Source organism: Coregonus lavaretus, assembly GCF_964263955.1.
Source record: "Coregonus lavaretus genome assembly, chromosome: 5".
Lineage (NCBI taxonomy): Eukaryota > Metazoa > Chordata > Actinopteri > Salmoniformes > Salmonidae > Coregonus > Coregonus lavaretus.
The window spans coordinates 42943642-42970074 of record NC_139992.1 but is presented as its reverse complement, the minus strand read 5'-3'; the positions used below and the strand labels follow the sequence as shown (position 1 = coordinate 42970074).

The 26433-nt window shown below is 45.7% G+C and overlaps 1 protein-coding gene across 1 annotated transcript; it reads right to left on the bottom strand.

Moving 5' to 3' along the window:
* Positions 1-2420: 2420 nt before the first annotated feature.
* LOC311129475 (netrin-4-like) lies at positions 2421-25275 on the bottom strand. The gene is made up of 10 exons (XM_084161766.1): positions 24867-25275; positions 23542-24083; positions 19631-19903; positions 8806-8932; positions 8377-8562; positions 5205-5418; positions 3705-3799; positions 3255-3323; positions 2660-2833; positions 2421-2565 (listed from the first exon to the last, which is right to left on the bottom strand). Exons 1-10 carry the CDS (start codon positions 24922-24924, stop codon positions 2426-2428), a joined length of 1878 nt encoding a protein of 625 aa, XP_084017892.1. The 5' UTR covers positions 24925-25275; the 3' UTR covers positions 2421-2425.
* Positions 25276-26433: the final 1158 nt, after the last annotated feature.

Here is a 26433-nt window from a genome sequence, read left to right as displayed (position 1 = left end):
TATGTTTTATGTTTGTAGCATTTATGTGTTGATTGGTACATGTCTTAATGGTTTATGTCTGTCTGTCTGCTTACCTGTCTGCCCGTCTGTCTGTCTGTCAGCACCTTTCTCTCACTGTGTCACTCACTGTGTCACTCACTCTATGTCAATGTGGGTGTAATAGGTGGGTGACATCAGGGGGTCGTTTTCTTGGCAGTATCATAATCACAAGTTGCGTCTCAATCACCATGCTATGTCAACAAGGCCCTGTTCTGGCTTCTTCTAATGTAGGCTACTTTTGGTAAAGAAGCGTTCCTGAATGTGTGTGTGTGTGTGTCTGAATGGTTTGATAGATACATAGCACAGACTGCTGTCTCTGTTCCAAGGGCAGTTCAGTTCCCATCCTACCTCTGTAAATCCCTTTAGCCATTCTACTCACGCACACACGCCCCATGACCTTGACTCTTGACCCTCACCTCTGCCTCCCACTGCTGTGATCGCCCCAAGTGTGCAGGGTCACCATAGCAGGTTGTGAACTCTGACCTGGCCAGGAGTGGAGCTGGACTACCCATACCTGGCATGTGTGGAATACCTCGTCACCTTCAGCTCATCCATGTCACTCTGACGAGAATGCCAGGAATGGTCCGGAATGCCGCAGCAAACACCCTCTCCCTAAAGCCAAACATTCTGTCTGCTCTCCCATTTCTCTGTTATGGTCAACATTCCCTGAGTCTGTGTGAATGTGTCAGAGTGTGTTTTGGGAGAGTGGGAGTGGTGTATTATTACCTAATCTGGTGAGGGAGAGAAAGGAAGGATGATAAGGATATTTTCATCAAACTAATCTGAGGTATTCCAAGGCTCCTGTGCCCCCGCACATTGACTCTGTACAGGTACCCCCTGTATATAGCCTCGCTACTGTTATTTTACTGCTGCTCTTTAATTATTTGTTATTTTTCTATTTTTATTCTTTCTTTTTTTAAACTTATCTATTTTTTACTTAACACTTTAAACTGTTGGTTAATAACATTGTTGGTTAAGGGCTTGTAAGTAAGCATTTCATTGTAAAGTCTATACCTGTTGTATTCGGCGCATGTGACAAATAAAATGTGATTTGATGGAGAAATCTAACAATGTTGTTTTAGAGTCTATAAACAGCAGTCGGTGTGTGTGTGTGTGTGTGTGTGTGTGCTTTCACTTATCGGTCTTGTGTACTCACTAACCCAGAGGACAGGGATTTTTCCACAGTGAGGAAATGTAAAGAAAATGTAATGCCTCAACATTCCTTGGATTTGACCGGAATGACATTATTACATGAACACATAATCAAATAAAGAGAGGACATCATCATATTTCTATAGATATATACAAGTAATACTGTACAGGAGCAGACATAGGAAGGTATAGAGATGAATTCAGGGCTCTGTAGGTCACAGCAATATTACACATTGGGAGGTAATATGTTATTGTCATATATATATTCAGTGGTGTATGTTGTTGTGATATGACTGTTTTGATCAGGAACCCCTCCAAAAGAGAAGCTACATCTATCCTGCCCAAATTTCGGAGTCAAAAACGGATCAGTTGGACTGAAGCTGGATGGATTTGGGCTCATCAGACACGCAGCCACACACACACATACACAACACACACACACACACTAAATCATTCACAGAGAGATCACAACACACATACACATTCGCAAACACACCTGGACTCAACCACCTGTAGTGGCATGTATGGCTTATTCAACATAATTACGTGTGCTTGTACACATCTGTATCTGTTACACAGCTTGACAGAAACAGAACACATCGGGGAAAGAGGCACAGGTCACCATCCACCACAAGCTGGGGCCTTCCTACAGGGGTCACAAGGGGTCAAATGTGTCCTTCTGTTGTCCAGTCTTGAGGTCAACATGTCTTGACCCATGATCCCATTGGCCCTTCTGCCCTGGGATAAAGTGCTACAGAGAGTGAGTGACTGGGTGTGTACGTATGCGTGGAAGAGGGGGCCAAACTGTCACTCAAACAGAGGCTCATAGAGTCTGTATGTTCTCTCTGCCAGCCTCACACTCTTATTGGCCCAGGGCAGATAGGGGCGGGGGTTTATAGTCTGTTTAGTCCCCCCTCCAGAGAAGGTAAATACAAATTCTCTCTCTCTCTCTCTCTCTCTCTCTCTCTCTCTCTCTCTCTCTCTCTCTCTCTCTCTCTCTCTCTCTCTCTCTCTCTCTCTCTCTCTCTCTCTCTCTCTCTCTCTCTCTCTCTCTCTCTCTCTCTCTCTCTCTCTCTCTCTCTCTCTCTCTCTCTCTCTCTCTCTCTCTCTCTCTCTCTCTCTCTCTCTCTCTCTCTCTCTCTCTCTCTCTCTCTCTCTCTCTCTCTCTCTCTCTCTCTCTCTCTCTCTCTCTCTCTCTCTCTCTCTCTCTCTCTCTCTCTCTCTCTCTCTCTCTTCACCAGGTGCAGTTTTTCTTCATTAGTGTGAGGACCTTGCGTCCAAGGCTGGCTCTCCAGGGCTTGACGAAGCTCTTCATGTTGACGATAAGACGGTTCTGCTTCCTGTCTGCATGGCCCGCCACCAAGTACTCAACACCTAAGTAGTCAAAGCATAAACAGAGACATCATTAGCTCAGCAGCCCTAGGTGTGCGTGCACACGTGTGTGCATAAGTGTGTGTGTGAGACTGGCCTGGGTTGAGGATGGGGCAGGTGCAGCCCCGTGCGGTCCAGGACTCTGGGTAGAGAGTGACTCGTCCTTTCTGGATCTTCACCTTAGTGTTCTGACTCAACACCTTCTGAACCTTTACCTCCAACTCAGCATGGGAGCCCTTATCATGGGCTGACAGGATCTTAACCTTCAACACTGAGACAGAGAGGGGAAGAAGAGGAGAGAGAGAGAGAGAGGGAGGAGAGAGGGAGAGAGAGAGAGGGAAGGAAGCAGGAGAAGGAGAGAGAGAACGATAGGGAAGGAGAGAGGGAGAGAGGGAGGAGAGAGGGAGGGAGGAGAGAGAGAGGGAGAGAGCGAGATAGAGAGAGAGAGAGAGAGAGAGAGAGAGAGAGAAAGGGGAAGGGAGAGAGAGATGAGACATACAGACACAGATAAGGAGAGAGCGGGAAAGAGATATTTAGACTTTTAACAAGCCTTTATTGTACAATAAAATACTGTTTACATAGAGTTATCAATAAACAAACAACACAGTGGAAACCAAGGAAGTAAAAAAAACAAATATGGTGTTATTACCACTATCTCTCTCTCTGTTGTTCATGTGTGTCTCAGTACTCACCATAGGCAAACTTCATGCTGCAGAAGAGTTTGCTGTTGGCCAGGACCTGCTCCTTACACTCACATTTCTCTGCAGGGGACACAAACATATTGACATATCACACACCAATATCCCTCTGGATAAATGACTGATACCTGCTCTGTGTGTGTGTGTGTGTGTGTGTGTGTGGACTTAGATGAGTGGTGACTTAGGAATGTGAGGACAGTGTGTGTGTGTGTGTGTGATCAAGGAGGAATGTGTCTCCCTCAGCTGTAGGCCCTGGGAGGTCTAGGAGAGGGACATTTTGGAAATTGTCCACAGACACACAGACTCACAGATCTTTGTTCTCTGCCCTTGTAAGGATGTACTATAACTTTCACTGCTTAACCATTAATACTTGGGCACTGGGCTGTGGAGCAGACCACACACCACACACACACACACACACACAGTGGTGACCCATTGTCTAACCTGAGTAGTGTAGGGCAGAAAAGAGCTCGTCTGCCCTAAAGATCCTCACCGGCTCACTGGAGTTACCCTCCAGATTATACAGGTCCAGATCTGACCTGCACACATATACACACATTATAGATTTGCTGTTATTATAATCATAATATTATATATACAATACCAGTCAAAAGTTTGGACACACCTACTCATTCAAGGGTTTTTCTTTATTTGTACAATTTTTTACATTGTAGAATAATAGTGAAGACATCAAAACTATAAAATAACATATGGAATCATGTAGTAAACAAAAAAAGTGTTAAACAAATCAAAATATATTTTATATTTGAGATTCTTCAAATAGCCACCCTTTGCCTTGATGACAGCTTTGCACACTCTTGGCATTCTCTCAACCAGCTTCACCTGGAATGCTTTCCCAACAATCTTGAAGGATTTCCCACATATGCTGAGCACTTGTTGGCTGCTTTTCCTTCACTCATCCCAAACCATCTCAATTGGGTTGAAGTCGGGGGATTATTGAGGCCAGGTCATCTGATGCAGCACTCCATCACTCTCCTTTTTGGTAACTCTCCTCATGTCCATTGCTCGTGTTTCTTGGCCCGAGCAGGTCTCTTCTTATTATTGGTGTCCTTTAGTAGTGGTTTCTTTGCAGCAATTCGACCATGAAGGCCTGATTCACACAGTCCCCTCTGAACAGTTGATGTTGAGATGTGTCTGTTACTTGAACTCTGTGAATAATTTATTTGGGCTGCAATTTCTGAGGCTGGTAACTCTAATGAACTTATCCTCTGCAGCAGAGGTAACTCTGTGTCTTCCATTCCTGTGGTGGTCCTCATGAGAGCCAGTTTCATCATAGCGCTTGATGGTTTTTGCGACTGCACTTGAAGAAACGTTCAAAGTTCTTGAAATGTTCCGTATTGACTGACCTTCATGTCTTAAAGTAATGATGGACTGTTGTTTCTCTTTGCTTATTTGAGCTATTCTTGCCATAATATGGACTTGGTCTTTTACCAAATAGGGCTATCTTCTGCATACCAACCCTACCTTGTCACAACACAACTGATTGGCTCAAATGCATTTATAAGGAAATAAATTCCACAAATTAACTTTTAAGAAGGCACACCTGTTAATTGAAATGCATTCCAGGTGCCTACCTCATGAAGCTGGTTGAGAGAATGCCAAGAGTGTGCAAAGCTGTCATCAAGGCAAAGGGTGGCTATTTGAAGAATCTCAACTATAAAATATATTTTGATTTGTTTAACACTTGTTTGGTTACTACATGATTCCATATGTGTTATTTCATAGTTTTGATGTCTTCACTATTATTCTACAATGTAGAAAATAGTAAAAATAAAGAAAAACCCTTGAATGAGTAGGTGTGTCCAAACCTTTGACTGGTACTGTATATTTACTGTATATTATATCCGACGGTGTGTGTATACTGTATGTGTGTGTGTGTGTGTATACTGTATGTGTGTGTGTGTGTGTGTATATGTGACTCACCCAGACATGCAGTATCCCGTGAAGGGGTCGCAGTCTCCTGCACAGTCGCACGGACGGCAGCCGTAGTCATGGAAACCCCAGTATCCCACCATGCACCTGTCGCAGTGGGAACCCCCCACGCCGGGCTTGCAGACACAGTCTCCATTGGTAGGGTCACAGGGAGACCTCCCGCCTGGGTGGAAGGGTATTGAACCCAGGGGGTGGCAGCCACATGCTGGGGGGAAGAGAGAGGAGAGGGAGAGGAGAGACATGGCACATCAGTCACATATACAACCATAACTCATAGCTCCACCACAGCTAATCAAATACACCGGCACTCAACCATGGCCAATGTTATCTACTCACAAATAAACCACAGCAATTCATTTGGATCTATTTGCACCTTCCCACAGTGAATCAAATCCACCCACATTCAACCACAGCCAATTAAATCCACCACACTCAACCACAGCCAATCAAATCCACTCACAGTAAACCACTGCACACATGCATATTGAGAACCCTAATGTTGGCAACATTTCCAGTTGAGTATATTTAGTTTTTCTACATATGACTTATTAGTCATGTAGAGTTTCCCTTTGTGTAACTGTCACACAGACAAACACACTCCAGAGTGTGCCACCTCATTGTAGCCCAGCCTTAAGGAGGAAGTGATAAGAGAGGGAGAGGGACCACTTCCCAAAGGACTCTGGACTGACTGGAATAGTCCAGGGTTTTCCATGACCATGTAGCACAATGTTATCTCTGCCATCCTCTTATCAGATCGCCCACACACACACACACACACAATCACACACACGCACGCACACAATCACACACACAAGGACACATGCACGCATGTACGACATGCGCATGCACCCAAGCACACACGCGGGAATGCACATACACACATCTTTCTCAAATACATTCCACAGTTCTCCCTCCCTCCCTCCCTCTCGTCTCTCTCTCTCTGCTGATAGTCTGTTCTTTAAACAGCCTGCAGCAACATAAGATAGAGGGACAAGCACAGTCAGTGCTATGTTCGGCCCACTCAACAACCACCACACACACACACACACACACACACACACACACACACACACACAACATTACCCCCCCCCATAGAACACACAACTTGCAAAGTCTCAAAACACACACACCACATAAAATCTACATAAACATTATTGCTGTCCTCGCAGTCTGTGAATTACAAGTCAGAAAACTTTGCAGGGGGTGAGAGTAACAGCCAAAGTAGTCACCATAAATCTGTACTCATCGGAATACAAGGGGGGGAACTAGAGAGAGACAAGAGGGGGAGATAGGAGGGGGAGGAGGAGGGGTGGTGTAGTGCTTTATTTCTGTTGTTTAATGATGCTTGAAGCCCCCCCCCTTCCTACCCCACTGGCGGTAAATTACTATTTAACCAGAGCCAGACCCCCTGCGTCTCTCCCCGGCTCCCCTGTCTGTCTGTCTGTCTGGGTGCAGGGAGATGATGTCACAAGGCTCTACTGTCTGAGACCCAGACAAGGCTGTACCTTTATCAGACTTATCGCCATGGGCAACAAATATAAGATAAGATGCATCCATAGTTTTATTCATTCTGTATCTTTCATTATCAACAGACCTTGTAAAGACACATGCAGACCACACACACTCACACGAAAGCAAGCACACTCTCACTCATGGACACACGCATGCAAGCACAGACACACACTCACACACACAATTGCTCACACACAATCACACACTCCTAAAGACAGGGGAATCATTACACTGACATCTAATTCCCAAAGGCATATGTAGGGCAGCTAGGATATACAGTCTTTCTCTTCAGGGTGAACCGCAACAGTTCTCCAGATTTACGGTAATAAACTTGAACTTCAAATCATTTCTGTTCCTGAAAAGCATCTATTGAGGCCCTGTTGAGACTGTAGTGTTCAGTCGCCTCAAGTTAATCATTATAGTAGAACAATACCAGCCCAGAAGCAGCAAAGCCATCGGTACACACAAACATACACACACACACACACATATTTTACCTCTCTCTCTCATGTTGTATAATAGGATCACGTTGTATAATAGGACATTGTTAATACAGTAATTGTATAATAATTGGAGTTTAGAGATGAGAATGTGTGGAGGAGTGTGTGTGTGTGTGTTGATGCAGTGAGCTCTCACAATGAGACCATTATGTGTCTGTAGTGATACGTGACAGAGCAGCTGGCCGAACAGCCACAGAACACACCCACTAAAAAACAAACAAAAATGCACTTCACACACACACACGCTCATTGTTACTGTGTGTTTTCTTTAAAGGGCTCCGCCATGACTGGAATGGGAAATACTTCCTAGAGACGGAGGGAAATTCCTCAGTTGTCAGATTTCAACCTCGCTCTGACACTGGGGTTCCCCTCCCTAAACGTGTCCTGTCTACAACCATTCCCCAAATATGTGTTCCACTCTCACTTGTTGACAATGTGAAAATCCAGCCTCCTGCATAACTGTGGGGCTGAGCTCACTGGGTCAAATCAGACAGATAATCTGAGAATGTAACCACTGTCGTGTTTATGGATGGGTATCTAGTGTTTACTTAAGTCTAATCACAGGGCACAAACAACAGCACACACACAAGGCCCTTGGGTTAAATGCGAGTAGACACATTTCAGTTGAATGCATTCAGTTGTACAACTGACTAGGTATCCCCCTTTCTCTTTCCTTTTCCTTACATGAGCCTGATTAGTCATAACGAGCCACTCCAGTGACTCACAGGAGAATGCAAACAGCCATAACAACAAGGACAGGGATCGGGGTAGGCAGTGTGTGTGACACTCTGGTCCCAGGTATGCCCCAGTCTGATGATGAATCTATGTAATCCTCAGACAGAGCATAGGCTGTGTGAAAGACACAACACACACACACTGACACACACACACACACACACAAAGAGCCAGGTGGCCATCAGGAGCAGCGTTATGCAGCACGTCTCGGCATGCGATCTCAGCCATCAGCATTCCGGGCAGGAATGAGTTGGCTCTGCCAGTAAGGGTGTGTGTCTCATGTTTTCTGTGTTTATGTGTGGGAGTGTTTGTGTGATTGAGTCAGTGAGTGAGTAATAGGTTCAAATAAAACTTGAAATCTTTTAAGTACTTTGAGCTTTTGCTTTAGCCATCTGGAGTGCGTGTGTTCGTCTTACGTTTACAGAAGTCCTGGGCCGTGTGGGGTCTCTGGGGGTCTCTGTAGAAGCCAGTCTTACAGCTCTGACAGTTGTGTCCCTCTGTGTTGTGTAGACACTCACACACACCTCCGCTGCGCTGGCCGGACTCCCGCCACACCAACCAATCAAAACTGCAGCTCTGGGCATGCCCGTTACACTTACACTCTATAGGGAGACAGGGTGGGACATCAGAATCACAGATATCTGTCAATCATCTCTAAACATTCACTGATTGGTCATCATCAATGGAAATTAGCACTGGCTGTAAGTGGGGCCATGTTTTTCAGGACCAGATCCAATGGAAATTAGCACTGGCTCTAAGTGGGGCCATGTTTTTCCTGACCAGATCCAATCCTCAGCTAAAACTCCTGGCCCTAGTGTATAGTGAATAGTAGTAGTGTCACTCACTCCTGCACTCATGTGGAGCCCCTGTGAGTCCGTCCGCAGGTTGCCATGGTCGGTCGTTGTAGAGCGGAGCGCAACGCTCACAGTGAACACCTGCAGTGTTGTGTCTACACACACACATCCCCTGAACCTGAGAGAGAGGAAGAGAGGAGAGAGGAAGAGAGGAAGAGAAGGAGAGAAGGAGAGAGGGAGAGGAAGGAGAGAGGGAGAGAAGGAGAGAGGGAGAGGAAGGGGGGCAAAGAGGTCAGTGTAAGGGAGAGAGCAGTTCCCACGTGAGAGCAGCAGCACCCCAGTCTAACCCCTGGGGGTCGGGGGGCTCCCCTGCCTGTTCTCTTTCAGGTCCTGTCCTGTAATTGCTGAATGGAGATTGATTGTTTGGCTTCATCGCTGGAAATGAGCACTGGCCTCGTGACGAAAGGGGCCTGAAAAGGACACAGTGTGCGCGTGTGTGTGTGTATGTGCGGAAATATGCAGTGCTGAGAGCACAATAACAGTCTCCTTGTCATTCCTGTGAGGTGGAATGTCATGCACGCGGGTTAATGATGTGCTCTAGGTGGGAGGTTGACAAGGCATCTGTGGTAGCTATTTATCTGTTTGGGTTACAGTGCCTCAGTGTGGGGAACACACACACACACACACACTGAACACAAACGCACACACACTCCAACCCCTGTCGTAGTTTCAATTTCCCACGGTGTATGGCTATAGGGGCTGCTGCCCTCTACCTCTAAATGCCCTCTCCTCCTATACGCCTGTGCTGCACAGACACTCACACAGAGGGTTAAACACCGGCATGGGAGAGACCTGTAGCTACCAGAACTGGGACATATCCCCGGCCCTTGCCCTAACCCCATATCTCAAACTCAACCGGAGCCACTGTGCCAGCCCAAGACAAAACCCAAACCATATTCCATCAACCAGGAGAATGGAGGAAGATAAGGACAGATAGGTAAGACAGTGTGAGAAATGGAGAGGGAAGTGGATGTGATAGGTCTGGACTGGAGAGGGAAGTGGATGTGATAGGTCTGGACTGGAGAGGGAAGTGGATGTGATAGGTCTAGACTGGAGAGGGAAGTGGATGTGATAGGTCTAGACTGGAGAGGGAAGTGGATGTGATAGGTCTAGACTGGAGAGGGAAGTGGATGTGATAGGTCTGGACTGGAGAGGGAAGTGGATGTGATAGGTCTGGACTGGAGAGGGAAGTGGATGTGATAGGTCTGGACTGGAGAGGGAAGTGGATGTGATAGGTCTGGACTGGAGAGGGAAGTGGATGTGATAGGTCTGGACTGGAGAGGGAAGTGGATGTGATAGGTCTAGACTGGAGAGGGAAGTGGATGTGATAGGTCTGGACTGGAGAGGGAAGTGGATGTGATAGGTCTGGACTGGGCAAAGAAAAATTAAATGAGTGAAGGAACTCCTCAATAAAGCTGTGTACATGACTACATCAATGAGAATTATTATGGAAAAGGGGGAAGGAGGCGCGGGAAGGAGAGAAGAGAGGAGAAAGAGGGGTGAAGGAGAGGAGAGGAGAGGAGAGAGAGAGAGGGGGAAGGAGAGGAGAGGAGAGAGAGAGACATTGGCCAAGCTCCAGATAGCTGGTATTCCAAACAATTTGACATGTTTACCTGCGTGATATGGGACAATTAGCGCATACACATACACCACACACGCACAAATACAAACCCAGGCTCCCAGGCACACACACACCTGGACCTGTGAGCCCTGCAACACCACAACAACAAAAACACTGTTTCTCCCAAAAAACACTTTGGACTGCACTACACACTGTCTGGGCACTATTAGCCCACTGATTACTTGGTTTACTTACACACACACACACACACACACACACACACACACACACACACACACACACCAATGGCGGTCAGTGCCGTTTAAGATGAGGGAGGACGATTTTGTTTTTCATGAGCATGGCCTTATTTCTATTGCAGCATATTGGATGACTGTCATTCATATTCCATTCATCCAGTTCAATGTAACAGCGATAGGTTTAGGCTACTACATGATACTCTAATTTTCCCTATACCCATCATGAGGTTGCTACAACCTAGGCTATGAATGAGAGTTTACAACGTAGGTGCACACAGGTCGAGAGACAAATTTGAGGTGACAGTGACACATGGACAGACAGTGACATTCAATACTGCATTGCAAACTCTTGCCTGCATCTAGCTGATATAGTGTGTAATCATTAGTCCAACAGTTGCAAACAAGAGTTTCTATTGGACAAATTCAGGTATGTTTATCCCTGTTTTGTTCTGTTTAAGAAACTTTTTCAACAGAATCGGCAGAATGAATAATAATAATAATATAATATATGCCATTTAGCAGACGCTTTTATCCAAAGCGACTTACAGTCATGTGTGCATAATTCTTTTTACGTATGGGTGGTCCCGGGGATCGAACCCACTACCCTGGCGGTACAAGCGCCGTGCTCTACCAATTGAGCTACAGAGGACCACGTATCATGCGTAAACACAGTTCACTTTCATAGCAGCCACGTTGTATTCCTTCTCGCATCCATGTGCTGTCCTCCTCTCACCACTTCCCTTTGCTTGTGGACTTCAATACACAACGCATCAGCTGTATGTGACCAGGCAAAAAAAACTTTCCAAGCCAAACCGCTACACACAGCCTACATTGTTGTCACCATATTAGCTAAAGTAACGTCATAGTCAGCATAGCTAATAGAACTAACGTGTTAGTAAACCCGCTACAATCATGCAGTAACGTTAGTGTACAGTCAGTAAGCAGTGACACCGGCGGGCCCCGGTGGCAATAAATTAGTAATACCAAAAGCTTACCTTGACTTGGAAGAGTTCCAGTGTTGTGTTGGAAAGTCATAGCCAGCTAGCTAATATAGCATCCCTCTGTTTGAGCAGGGTGTTTCAGTAGGCTAAACTAGCTAGCTGCATTTGCTAGCTAAGTAAGTGAAACTGAAAGTGAAAAAAATCTCTCTCTCTCTATTTCTCTCTAGCTTCTCCTTCATTTTGGAATAAATTAATTTGTTCAAAACTGTTCAACTATTGTCTTTCTCTCTTTTTGAGTCAACTACTCACCACATGTTATACACTGCAGTGCTAGCTAGCCATAGCTTATGCTTTCAGTACTAGATTAATTATCTGATCCTTTGATTGGGTGGACAACATGTCAGTTCATGCTGCAAGGCCTCTAATAGGCTGGAGGATGTCCTCTGGAAGTTGTCATAATTACTGTGTAAGTCTATGGAAGGGGGTGAGAACCATGAGCCTCCTAGGTTTTGTATTGAAGTCAATGTACCCAGAGGAGGACAGAAGCTAGCTGTCCTCCGGCTACACCATGGTGCTACCCTACAGAGTGCTGTTGAGGCTTCTGTAGACCTTCTTTGCATAATAGTGTGTTTTGATCCGTTTTTTGGTGACGTGATTATATTTAGTATAGTTTTATTTAAAAATTATAAAAATGTTAATGTTTTACAATTTTACATTTTATGAAATTCACTGAGGAGGATGGTCTTCCACTTCCTCCTTTGAGGATGACACACACACACACACACACACACACACACACACACACACACACACACACACAGTCTTGTACAGCTAACCTTCTGGGGACACACAATTCAGTCCCATTCAAAATCCTATTTTCCCTAACCCCTAACCTAACACTAACCATAACCCGTACTCTTACCCTAACCCTAACCCAAAAACCTAACCTTAACCCTAACCCTAAACCTAACCCTAGCTCCTAACCCTAACCCTAAACGTAATTCTAACCCTAACACTAATTCTAACCTTAACCCTAAACACACACACACACACACACACACACACACACACACACACACACACACACACAGAGAGAGCTTAGTTTTCATGAATTTTCGAGAAGCCCCTAGCTGCAGCACACTTAAGGGGGCGGGGGCGGCTGGGGGCGGGGTCAGCCCGGGCCCACCACGCCCACCACATGGTTTCATTTGCTGAGGCTTTCCAGACAGACAAGCGATGGGCAGAGCTGGGTTCTTATAGCTCAATGGGTTCCTCTGGGCATGTTCAGTAAAAAACGTTTTGGAACGTTGCAGACTCAAATGCCATGAATAGAACTGAAATGATTACTTAAATCAGAGAGGCATGTTTGTTCTACATAATACATTTATATCTGAACGTTGGCCAGCGATGTGTCTGTCATCCTGCTGAACGCGGCCACATTAACGATTAGCCACAAAAGTGGAATTTGCGGTTCGCCTTCAAAATAAAAGTCCCTCATCGAAAGCGATGCAAACATACAAATAGTGGATCGAATCATGCAATATTTGGACTAGATAATGCTAAACAAGATCGGAATGTTGTTACATAATTTAAGATGAAATACAATAATTAATTAGTTTGACAATAAGCCGAAAATACAGTTGAAATCATGGGTGCACAAAATCCAGGCTCCTGACCTGCTATTTTGTGGGGGGTTTTGAGCTGATCTTAACTTTTTTTGTAGATAATGTTTCCGCCATCGGTTCCTATGACTGATAAGAGCATCTGGACATCAGAACAGCAATCACTAACCTCGATTTGGATGAAGATTTCAGCTTCAATGAGTCGACAGCACAGGACATAATGCTCACACCGGACCAGGCCCTAAATCCCCTACACTCGGAAGAGAAAGAGACGGCAATATAGAGGCCGACGTGGGGGCACCCTGATGAAACTATGGGGGAGAGTAAATAAACCGCCTCTACCCTCTGTTCTATTGCCGAATGTACAATCACTGGAGACCAAACTGGACGAGTTCCGTTTGAGACTATCCTATCAACGGGACCTGAAGAACTGTAATATCCTATGTTTCTCTGAAACTTGGCCATACAAGGACATGGATAATATACAGTACCGTTCAAAATGTTGGGGTCACTTAGAAATGTCCTTGTTTTCGAAAGAAAATCATTTTTTTTGTCCATTAAAATAACATCAAATTGATCAGAAATACAGTGTAGACATTGTTAATGTTGTAAATGGCTATTGTAGCTGGAAACGGCTGATTATTAATGGAATATCTAGATAGGCGTACAGAGGCCCATTATCAGCAACCATCAGTCCTGTGTTTCAATGGCACGTTGTGTATGCTAATCCAAGTTTATCAATTTAAAAGGCTAATTGATCATTAGAAAACCATTTTGCAATTATGTTAGCACAGCTGAAAACTGTTGTGCTGATTAAAGAAGCAATAAAACTGGCCTTCTTGAGACTAGTTGAGTATCTGGAGCATCAGCAATTGTGGGTTCGATTACAGGCTCAAAATGGCCAGAAACAAATAACTTTCTTCTGAAACTCATTAGTCTATTCTTGTTCTGAGAAATGAAGGCTATTCCATTCGAGAAATTGCCAAGAAACTGAAGATCTCGTACAACGCTGTGTACTACTCCCTTCACAGAACAGCGCAAACTGTCTCTAACCAGAATAGAAAGAGGAGTGGGAGGCCCCGGTGCACAACTGAGCAAGATAACAAATACATTAGAGTGTCTAGTTTGAGAAACAGACGCCTCACAGGTCCTCAACTGGCAGCTTCAATAAATAGTACCCGCAAAGCACCAGTCTCAACGTCAACAGTGAAGAGGCGACTCCGGGATGCTGACCTTCTAAGCAGAGTTGCAAAGAAAAAGTCCAGTGTCTGTGTTCTTTTGCCCATCTTAATCTTTTATTTTTATTGGCCAGTCTGAGATATGGCTTTTTCTTTGCAACTCTGCCTTGAAGGTCATCATCCCGGAGTCGCCTCTTCACTGTTGACGTTGAGACTGGTGTTTTGCGGGTACTATTTCTCGCATGGAATAGCCTTCATTTAATTTCATAAACCGGACAACTACATCCAACAAGAGTCAAGACAGAGGGATACACTAGCTTGAAACTTCTCATCGCGGATCTGGTAGAACAAAAAGCATGGCCAATTTTATTGATTCCCCCTGATGTTGGTTTATAAGGTTCTACTGTAGGTGACAGGGCAACATGTTGTGTGGACTAAAATACACTACGTGACCAAAAGTATGTGGACACCTACTCGTCGAACATATCATTCCAAAATTATGAGAATTAATATGGAGTTGGTCCCCCCTTTGCTGCTATAACAGCCTCCACTCTTCTGGGAAGGCTTTCCACTAGATGTTGGAACATTGCTGCGGGGATTTGCTTCCATTCAGCCACAAGAGCATTAGTGAGTTCGGGCACTGATGTTGGGCGATTAGGCCTGGCTCGCATTCGGAGTTCCAATTTATCCCAAAGGTGTTCATTGGGGTTGAGTTCAGGGCTCTGTGCAGGCCAGTCAAGTTCTTCCACACCGATCTCGACAAACCATTTCTGTATGGACCTCGCTTTGTGCACGGGGGCATTGTCATGCTGAAACAGGAAAGGGACTTCCCCAAATTGTTGCCACAAAGATGGAAGCACAGCATCGTCTAGAATGTAATTGTATGCTGTAGCGTTAAGATTTCCCTTCACTGGAACTAAGGGGCCTAACCGAACCATGAAAAAGCCCCAGACCATTATTCCTCCTCCACCAAACTTTACAGTTGGCACTATGCATTGGGGCAGGTACCGTTCTCCTGGCTTCCGCCAAACCTAGATTTGTCTGTCAGACTGCCAGATGGTGAAGCGTGATTCATCACTCCAGAGAACGCGTTTCCTCTGCTCCAGAGTCCAATGGCGGCGAGCTTTACACCACTCCAGCCGACGCTTGGCATTGCGTATGGTGATCTTAAGCTTGTGTGCAGCTGCTCGGCCATGAAAACCCATTTCATGAAGTTTGGATCTCGGTAGTGAGTGTTGCAACCGAAGACAGACGATTTTTATGCGCTATGCGCTTCAGCACTCCCGTTCTGTGAGCTTGTGTGGCCTACCACTTCGCGGCTGAGCCGTTGTTGCTCCTATACGTTTCCACTTCACAATAACAGCACTTACCGGGGCAGCTCTAGCAGGGCAGAAATTTGACAAACTGACTTGTTGTAAAGGTGGCATCCTATGACGGTGCCACGTTGAAAGTCACTGAGCTCTTTAGTAAGGCCATTCTACTGCCAATGTTTGTCTATGGAGATTGCATGGCTGTGTGCTCGATTTTATACACCTGTCAGCAACGGGGGTGGCTGAAATAGCCGAATCCACTAATTTGAAGGGGTGTCCACACTTTCCCACTTGGACAAAAGGAACACCTACGTGAGAATGCTGTTTATTGACTACAGCTCAGCGTTCAACACCATAGTGCCCTCCAATCTCATCACTAAGCCAAGGACCCTGGGACTGAACACCTCCCTCTGCAACTGGATCCTGGACTTCCTGACAGGACGCCCCCAGGTGGTGAGGGTAGGCAACAACACATCCGCCACGCTGACCCTTAACACGGGGGCCCCTCAGGGGTGCATGCTTAGTCCCCTCCTGTACTCCCTGTTCACCCACGACTGCATGGCTGCTCACGACTCCAACACCATCATTAAGTTTGCCAACTACATGAAGGTGGTAGGTCTGATCACCGACGACGCTGAGACAGCCTACAGGGAGGAGGTCAGAGACCTGGTAGTGTGGTGCCCGGACAACAACCTCTCCCTCAACGTCAGCAAGACAAAGGAGCTGATCGTGGACTACAGGAACCGGAGGGCTGAGCATGCCCCCACCCACATCGATGGGGCTGTAGTGGAGCGGGTCGAGAGCTTCAAGTTCCTCGGTGTCCACATCTCGAAAGATCTATCATGGTCCAAACACACCAACACAGTCATGAAGAGGGCATGACAACGCCTCTTCCCCCTCAGGATTCTGAAAAGATTTGAGACACAGAGGACAGGCATTCCTAGTTATATGTACATATCTACCTCAATTACCTCGTACCCTTGCACATCGACTCGGGAACTGGTACCCCTTGTTTATAGCCAAGTTATCGTTAATCATTGTGTATTTATTATTACTTTCATTATTATGTGTTTTATTTTTCTATTATTTCTCTATTTTCTTTCTCTCTGCATTGTTGGGAAGGGCCTGTAAGTAAGCATTTCACTGTTAGTCCACACCTGTTGTTTACAACAACAAAAAAGGTTTGAAATCCCACTGTGGATGTATTAGACTGCATAATTGCTTTGGGGGCATACTCATGCACTGTACAGCCTTACCCATGGATTGTGCACCCATGAAACGGGGTATCAGCCTACTTAGTGACACCCACAGAAAACAATTCTCAAGAGTCTACACAAATATTAGCGTCTTCGCTCTAACTCCCGAGTGGCGCAGTGGTCTAAGGCACTGCATCGCAGTGCTAGCTGTGCCACTAGACTCAGGCTCTGTCGTAGCTGGCCGCGACCGGGAGACCCATGGGGCGGCGCACAATTGGCCCAGCGTCGTCCAGTGTAGGGGAGGGAATGGCCGGCAGGGATGTAGCTCATTTGGTAGAGCATGGCGTTTGTAACGCCAGGGTTGTGGGTTCGATTCCCACGGGGGGCCAGTATAAAAAAATATAAAATATGCACTCACTAACTGTAAGTCGCTCTGGATAAGAGCGTCTGCTAAATGACTAAAATGTAAATGTATTGCAGAACTCTGAAACAACTGTGAAATGAGCCACATTAGCTCACCAGTCCACCTATTGTGTATTTGACATTCAGATCTAATGTGTCTCGTTTCAGAGTCCTGCAATAGAGCTAAGATGCTAATATTTGTGCAAACTCTACATAGTTATGTTCTGTGGGTGTCATTGAGTAGGCTGATACCCCATTTAATTGGTGCACAATCCATAGATAAGGCTGTACAGTGCATATTAGTATGCCCCCAAAGCAATTATGCAGTCTAATACATCCACAGTGGGATTTCAACCGTTTTTTCTGTTTATTGTCAAACAAATTAATTATTGTATTTTATATTAAATTATGTAACAACTTTCCAACCTTGTTTAGCATTATCTAGTCCAAATATAGCATGATTCCACTATTTGTATTAGTTTGCATCACTTTCAATTAGAGACTTTTATTTTGAATGCAAACCGCAAATTCCACTACTCCACACACAGAGGACAGGCATCAGTGACCATAGCAACGTAGTAAACTAAAATGTTCGATGTGTGAAAAAGTGAATTGCTTTAACAGAATAAGCATGCATAAAAAGTATTTACAGGCAACAGAAATGATTAACCCAAAAATGTATTTTTATTGTTAGACGTGACTCTGTAAACCTCTAATGTTAGCCATCTAACTACCTAGCTGCTCTGTCACATATATCTGCTGACATATCACCACGCAGAGCGAGGTGAAATGCGGATGCGCCTCAATCAATACAAATATATTCCCATTCAAAATCCTATTTTCCCTAACCCTTAACCTAACTCTAACCTAAACCTCAAACCCCTAACCCTAACTCCTGACCTAAAACCTAACCCTAATCTTAACCCTAACCTTAGCCCCAAACCCTAAACCTAACCCTTAAGCCTAAAATAGCATTTTAACAAATTCAAAAAAAAAGTCATGACTTTTCAAAAAGTTGATTGTTTTCCTACCTTGTCAGGACATTCTGGTCCTGATTAGGTAGGAAAACATGAACACAAACTCACACCCTCCCGTCTTGTCTGAGTGTGTTTACAGGCTTGTAATCTCTCCTCACTGTCTTGTCGTGCTCTGGTTGTTTGGGTTTGGTAGATATGACCGTCCTGGGTCGAAACAGAGACAGAAAACAAACTGCTGATAGAGATAGAGATAGAGAGAGAGAGAGAGAGAGAGAGAGAGAGAGAGAGAGAGAGAGAGAGAGAGAGAGAGAGAGAGAGAGAGAGAGAGAGAGAGAGAGAGAGAGAGAGAGGAAAGTACTTATATAACCTCATACCGTCCCCCGTCTCAACGCTTGTTTACCCAACTCTCCCGCATATCACGCGACACACCGACGTTCCTACAACGTTAGGTCATGTTGTGTTGTGATATAACCTAATGTTTAGAATATCAACATTAAAAAGCTTAAAACACATTCTGAGGATGCTTTTGTAGCCTAGATAGAGTCAAGTCCAAACTAGGTTAACTAGGTGTAGCCCACTGGGTTACTAGATAAGCCAGTGATATTATGGAGGAGGATGAGAGAGACTCCTCTGATTACAGTGGGCTCACACAGAGGAGACAGACTGACCGGCTGCAACCATACAGGCTCCTAGATACTGTAATACTGCCACAGACACTGCTATTGTGGGCTTAACACTGATACACAAAGTTATAGTTACCCACAGTCAGACAGTCTCTCTGTGTCTATGTCTCTGTCTCCGTGTCTGCAGTCTAAAAGTTCTGTTGTCACACTCATCACACTCACTTTCCCTGCTCTCTGGGCCTGCTGATTGCAATAGAATAGGCACTCTGCTTCAAAAGGCGTCGGGCGGAACTGCTTGTGGAGATGGCAGAGATAGGCGTTCCACTGGCAGTCTGAAATGCTCACTGCATCTCTAATGTCCATCTACACACTGTGAATGAGCCATGTCTATTCACACCATTATCAGCACGCACGCGCACTCACACACGCACGCCTGCACACACACACACACGCCTGCACACACACACACACACAAACACAAGCTTCTTTAGACTTCATCACCATCATTAGCCCAGTGCTGAATCAATATCAACATCTCCTTTGTAATCTGGATCACAGGAAAGGCAGCTCTTTATCTACCCAGACAGAGCAAACCCAGGACAGGAAGTGGGACAGAGAAAGGTGATAGCCCTCATCACTATGCCAATGATTGATACACATAACGTACGCATGCACACGGGTATGCACACACTTACACACACAGACAGTCAGATACACAGACACACACACACACACACACACACACTCACCACGTGGTTGGTTCTGTCCCTGACAGGCCGGTAGCCGGGTGCAGGGACACACTGCTCGGCGTGCCCATTGCAGAAGCAGCTGCCCTTCACGATGAGGTCATAGATGGCGAAGTGCTGTGTGGGCGGGGCTCCAGCGGTGGGATCTTTGACCTGGCAGGGACAGGATTGGCGCTCCAGCAGACGTATGCGCACGTTGGTCACCCTCAGCTGCTCCTGGCCTGACGCCCCATACGGGTCAAGAGATTCCCATTGGGGGAGGGCACGGTAGATAACCTGTCAATCAACCAGTCAGTCAGTAATGCTTCAAAATGATACGAGTTAGTGGCAATATATTATTATGCAAGACTTGGTGACAACACATCTGTTTTTCTGCACCTCTCTCTGTCTCTCTTTCTTTCTTTCTCTCTGAGTCTTGCATCCCTAAACTGATGATCCCTCCATATTACCCCCCAGCCCATGCACAACTGCCATCACCCCGGTGACTGCTCCTATGGCAACCTGCTTACACTGCTGCTGTGGTGGAGGGTAAAGTGTGTTCCTGAGAGGGCTGTGTGTTTCTGCCACAGATATCACTGGGGCAAAAGCGTGTGTGTGGGTGTGTGTGTGTGTGTGTTACAAGGGGCATGTGTGTGTTTAAGGGGAGTTAGTTGTCATTGATGGAAGTGTGTGATACTGGGAGGGTGTGTTATTGGTGGAGAGTATGTATCCCTGACATAGATATAATTGGGCGAGGGGTGTGTGTGTGTGTGTGTTTTTGGGAGTTGACTGTGTGAGTCGAGCCCATGCTGTGTCCCCATTGGTTGTATGGCTGGCCTGGGGTGTGATGGGAGGAGCACTATTAAGTTCCCTGTTGTTGGAATAGGTCACAGAGTCACGGCATTGTGTTCCGCAATTAAGGGAACACAACAAATAGGGCAAGGGGCGCCAGTCCGCGGGAGAGGAGGACGAGACAAAGAGTGGGCGAGAGATGCAGCCCCACATAACTCAGCCCTGGACAAAGGCTCTGTGACAGTCCGGCGACACTGCAGCAACACTGTCACACACACAAACACATCCCCAATGTACAATCCCAAACTCCGCACACAACATCCAATGAACATTCCCAACTACACACACACTTCCCCAATCAACATTCCCAAACCCTGCAAAAATTCCACAAGAGGCCTTCCGGATGCTCCAGCTGCAGGCAAAGGTCACAGACTTCATGCAAACCACACAACGAATGCAAACTCTAACACACACATACAAACAAACAAATTAAGTCTCTCATTAAAGTTTTTCATACATATAAAATGTCAAGTCATTGTCTGGGTTTGGTCTCTCTGCCTAACTATAGAAATAGAGAGAGCAGTCCCACAGAAACATTATTCAGGGGAGCATGTGGCACTTCTACGCTCATAATCTTTTCTTCCTGTTAGTCTGAAAAACAGTGTAAATCTGGCTTTAACAGCCCTAATTCCATCAAAGCACTGTGGACTGTAATCTGGTAAACAGGAACAATGGGCATTGAGAGAGAGAGAGAGAGAGAGAGAGAGAGAGAGAGAGAGAGAGAGAGAGAGAGAGAGAGAGAGAGAGAGAGAGAGAGAGAGAGAGAGAGAGAGAGAGAGAGAGAGAGAGAGAGAGAGAGAGAGAGAGAAGAGAGATAGAGAGAGAGAGGGGGGGGGGCGTTTCGCCTGCAGGACCAACTTCCATCAGGGCAACGGCGCTTCCTCCCTGACAGACAGACAGAGAGAGCTGTGTGTGTGCGTGTGCGCCAATGTGTGTGTGTGGCTCTGTTTGGACGGCTCCCTCCCTAAGGAGGTCACAGTCTCTATAACAACACACACACATTCTTCCAGCCCAGCTGACCTCATAAATAACACAAGGAGCCCTGAGCTCTCCAACAGAGAGACTATCTAGACCTCTTCAGTTAGTACCTGAACTCACAAGCCTCTCATGTTTTCCCCCATTCAGACAAACATGTTCAGCTCTCAGCACAAGAGATGACATGCTTTTTAATGTTCATCAGATAAAGGAGGGGGAAAGCTGAGAATACCTTCTCCCTCACTGTATCGCTCCAAGCTAAGACACTCCTCCTCCTCCTTCCTTGTTGCTATTATCACAGCTAAACACTTATCTGATTGCAGGAGCCCAAACACTTAACACTGACTAAACACACACACACGTGTGGATATACGCAAACACCTACACACAGTCACCTACTCGACACATAATTGTTACACCAGTTAAGCTCAAACACTCAATACGTGTCACAAACACACAAACATGCACTTGACACATTGAGCTAGTAGGTGAAAGACTGACAGGGTAAGGCATTTTTGTGTCTGCACTTTGACCTCTGTATGAACATAAGGACACAGAGCACAGCTCTCAGCTCCCAGGGTAAAGCATACACACACCGTTCTGTACATGCCTTGCTGTCATCACAAACAGGCCACAGACAGTTGAGCTGTCAGTTAGCATTATGGTTTTACTTAATGATGAACATCACAAGATAAATACAGTAGCCATAGTGATAGAGAGAGTGGAGGATGGTTTAGTATAGCAGGCTCTGTGATGAGGAGCTGAAAGGACTCTGGAGTCTTGACCCCTCCCCTGACCTTAGGGTCATCAGACAGAGGTTAGAGGGTAAAGGTCATGCTACTATCACAGTGTCTCGCTGCTTCCCTCACACACACAAAAACACACAAGCATTCACACACATACATGCATTGCACGCACATCACAACAGTATCTTATAGTAGCTGGCTCCCTCAAACAAACACACACACGTTCACATGCTCACAATTGCATGGACACACACACACACACACACACACACCACTCACAGGGGAAGACTGCTTTTGGATGTACGATAATGCGGGTCATAAAAGATGACAGGATTATATGTAGGGAATCCTACCGGGGGAAAGCCTGTGGAGCAGTGCCATTACAGAGTCAACATGCACTACATCAGGGATCATCAACTAGATTCAGCCGCGGGCCGTTTTTTTCTTAAGTGGATGGTCGGGGGGACGGAACATAATTGGATATAATTTGTAGACTGAAAATTGACCAAACAGATATAATATTTGACTAAAATATAATAATTTCAAACCATGCTTACATTTGTTTATGATCACGTGTATCTCTATTATGTGTGGGAATACTTGGGAACAGATTTCCAAAAAACAACAACAACAAAATATATATATACATAATTTTGTATAAATTCATGTTATTTCTTTTTCAAAAACTTGGGGGTCCAAATAAAACCACCAAATTGGGCCTGTGGTCTGCCAATTGGGGAACCCTGCACTACATGAGCTCCCTGCACTGCCTTGGTAGGAGCTGAAACCCCTCACACACTGTTTCAGTTAGACATCAAGAAGCTGCCAGGAACCCTTTCGTGCCACATAATCCCCACACCCACCTGATAACCACCCTTCTGTAGTAGTAACACTATCCTCCATAGTGCTGCTGCTAGCTTGGGTACTATGGACTACCCTGGCTGTAGAGAGCTGTAGAGAGGTACTGTGTGTGCAGACTGGAGTTCCAGCCCAGCACTAACACACCTGATTAAACTCATCACGGTTTTGATTAGTACCTGTATTTAGATTAGAGACCCATGATTTAGACACACAGGGGAATATGCAGGTTAGCTTTATGAATGGGGGGAAGTGGAGTGGACACTCCTGTGTGTAGTACAGTAGCCAACATCTATCATCCTTCCTTCCAGCTGTTCATCCGTCCATAAGTAAGGTACCATAACAGGACACATCCTGGACGGCTAGAGGTGTGAGTCTGAGCTGCTGTCTGGACTAACACCTGGTTCTGTCTCAGACAGTCCTGTCTGTCTGTCTGCCTCTGTACACACACACACGCACACCACACACACACAAACACACAAGCCCTCCTCAATCCCTCCTTACCTCTCCCCTGGTACAGGGGTAAGCTCCAGAGTATTTGGAGGTGCAGGGGGCCCCGTCCAGCACTGCCTTTCCCTCCTCCAGTCCAAAGGTAGCACTACAGTTCCTGGCGTAGTACTGCAATGTCTTCCAGGTCTGCCCGAAGTCCTGCGAGCGCTCCAGTGTCATGGCGGTGGGGCGGGGCGAGCGGAACACCATGATCAGGTGGGTGAAGATGAACTCCGCCTCCAGATCCAGCTGCAGAGTCTCAGACTCCGCTTCCCCCGCCGACTGCCACCAGGTGTTGGGGTGGCGGAAGGAGGAGTCGGCCATGGCTGCAGCCAGGTGGGCCTGCAGGGGGAGGGCCGCGTTGCACTCCCCACACCTGGCCGGGGGGCAGGGCTCTCTGGAGGAGGAGGGGTCAGAGTAGGAGCAGTAGGGCTCGGTGCCCTTGTAGCCACATACGGTCTGGGTCAGGACCCTGCGGCCTAGCACCAGATTGCCCATTCGGGGGTTACACGCCTGGCTCTCACAGTGAGGGGCTACACCCCCTACACGACCCACATCTATAGGAAGGGAGAGAGTACAGGTTATAGGAGGAGGATGAGGAGAAGGAGGAGGAGGGTGAGGTTGTGTGTGTGTCGGTGTGTGTGTGGGTCGGTGTGTATGTAATCTAAACTTGAATCTAAAATCTTACAAGAGAGTTAGACAGAACCGGGGTGGCATTGTGCACCTGCTGTTGACTTGAATGCTTCAATGTGGACTTTGACACAGTTACAGTTTTGGGCAGCTATGGGAGGAGGATGTGCACTCCAGACACGTTCCAGACACATTGCACATGGGATTTAAGAACACCCCCTGGGCAACACTGCCATCTTTAAGAGCCATCCCCGCTGCCAACATGCACACAGGGGCTGTTCTGTTCACAACAGGGGTTTCATGTTTTTATGTAACACAACAACTCTGTTTATAATGTAGGCAGGTATTCAAAATCCATTTTTGGCAGTCAACAATGGATGGTAGCTCACAGTAGCCTTCATTGTTATGGGTCTTTTTAGGTTATTACATAGTTATAAAAACATATCGGTATCTTTGTGTTTCGTTTGAAAACATTCTGCATGATAGAGAAAATCTCAATGATATCATGAGACACGGGTTTCACCTCCACACAAATAGAATGTTGACCCGAGGTCGGAGCGTGAGGAAATACTTCTGTCACCGTTGCTGCACTTGTCACGCGTATTGTTCGGAGACAGCGGGAACGCTACATTGTTGCACACAATGCATACACTGCCTTTGAATCAAATTCGACTAGGAGCAGGGTTAAAAAAAAAAGAAAAAGTACAAACCTGCAAGAATACCAGATAGTCCAGTGCAGGTAAAAACAGCAAACAAAGTCCACATCATAGTTCCGACCCAAGAGCAAGTGTTACCAAGAAGAGGTTAGCCTATGAGAGAACTCGAGAGCAGTCCTGTGAATAGGCAACGCGACACCTCGTTGGAGTTTTTCAAGTGGCAAATAGATGCAAGATTTCCTCCGCGAATGTAAAGCAAAGGTTCAAAGCCAATGTAGGCTATACTTTCCCTTTCAACAAAAATCAGATATGATCAAAGAAGAACAAAGACCCCAGTTAGACAACACAGCCGGTTCAGATACCCAGGGAAAAGTATTCCATTATGCCGCATTTACTTCTGCAAAAGCCGAGGACTGATCTGCGTTCTCTCGTATTCGTCGGGACCTTCTACCTTACAGTTGATTTGCTTGCTAATAGCCTGAAGATATACTGTGAATCTACTATGGATTACTGAGAGTGACAGCGGGCTTGCGGCTCCGCCCCGTCTCTTTGCATTTTTCTCTTTAAAGGAACATTCCTGCTAGTCAGGAGCCAGTTAGTGTCAGGTCAGAGCTGGCACACTACGGTTATCCAAACCTCTCCAATCCACAGACACTCATCCGGATTAAAAATTAAATGCAGTAAAGTTTATTGACAATTTGCGTAAACAAACCAAAGGAACGCAGAATAACAAAGACCAGGGTCCAGAATTATTGAGGCTAATGAGCTGAAGAGGATTCACATTGGGGGAAATAATTGCCGCCTTTTAGAAAGGCGACTCCAACCACGTTTCCATCCAACCTTTTTATGCGAGTAAAGTAGGCCTACATGTCGGATAAAAAAAATTCACAACAGGCCTGATGGAAACAGCTACTTTTGTCGGTAAACTTTCCAAATGTTAACAAAACAAAATAGGTTGGATATTTTTGTGTAGGTAAAATGTATTATGCGAGAAATGGAGGTGGAAACGCTTTTATGCGCAAATATTGATATAACCATCATATCGAAGTAACCTTGGAGTCACGGGATTACATGTTTGTCTAGTCCTACCCCGACTCGGGAAAGCGTGCAGATTATTAGGCTACAGATTAAAGACTACAGATTAAAAAAATTATGATGAACTTCACAGGGTGGTGAAAGTGCAAGGTGATGAGCTTGATCCTACTTTCCAATAAATATTGAGGATCTTATTCTGTTGACTTGATGTTTCCATGCTTGGCTGCCGTTTAACAAATTAAAATAATTTGGCCATAGTAATCTTATCATGTAGACTATACCCACAACTGTATCTGCCAGCTGTTGGCTAGAGCACACATGCCAATACCAGAGTGGGCACATTCGCTATATAACACAACATGTTTTGTGACATCAGTAGAGTTGAAAATACAATGGAAACCCATTTAACTTGTATTTTTTATTCTGTACATGAGAATTTAACCAATTTATGCTTTTGCCACAAATACGAGTGTAGGAGGAGTCAACGCCATGAATATTAATTTTTAAAAGTGAGATTTTCACTGGGCAGTTACTTTAAAATTGTGGAGTTTGGTCACTTGGCTGAATACACTTCTGCATGGGCTAT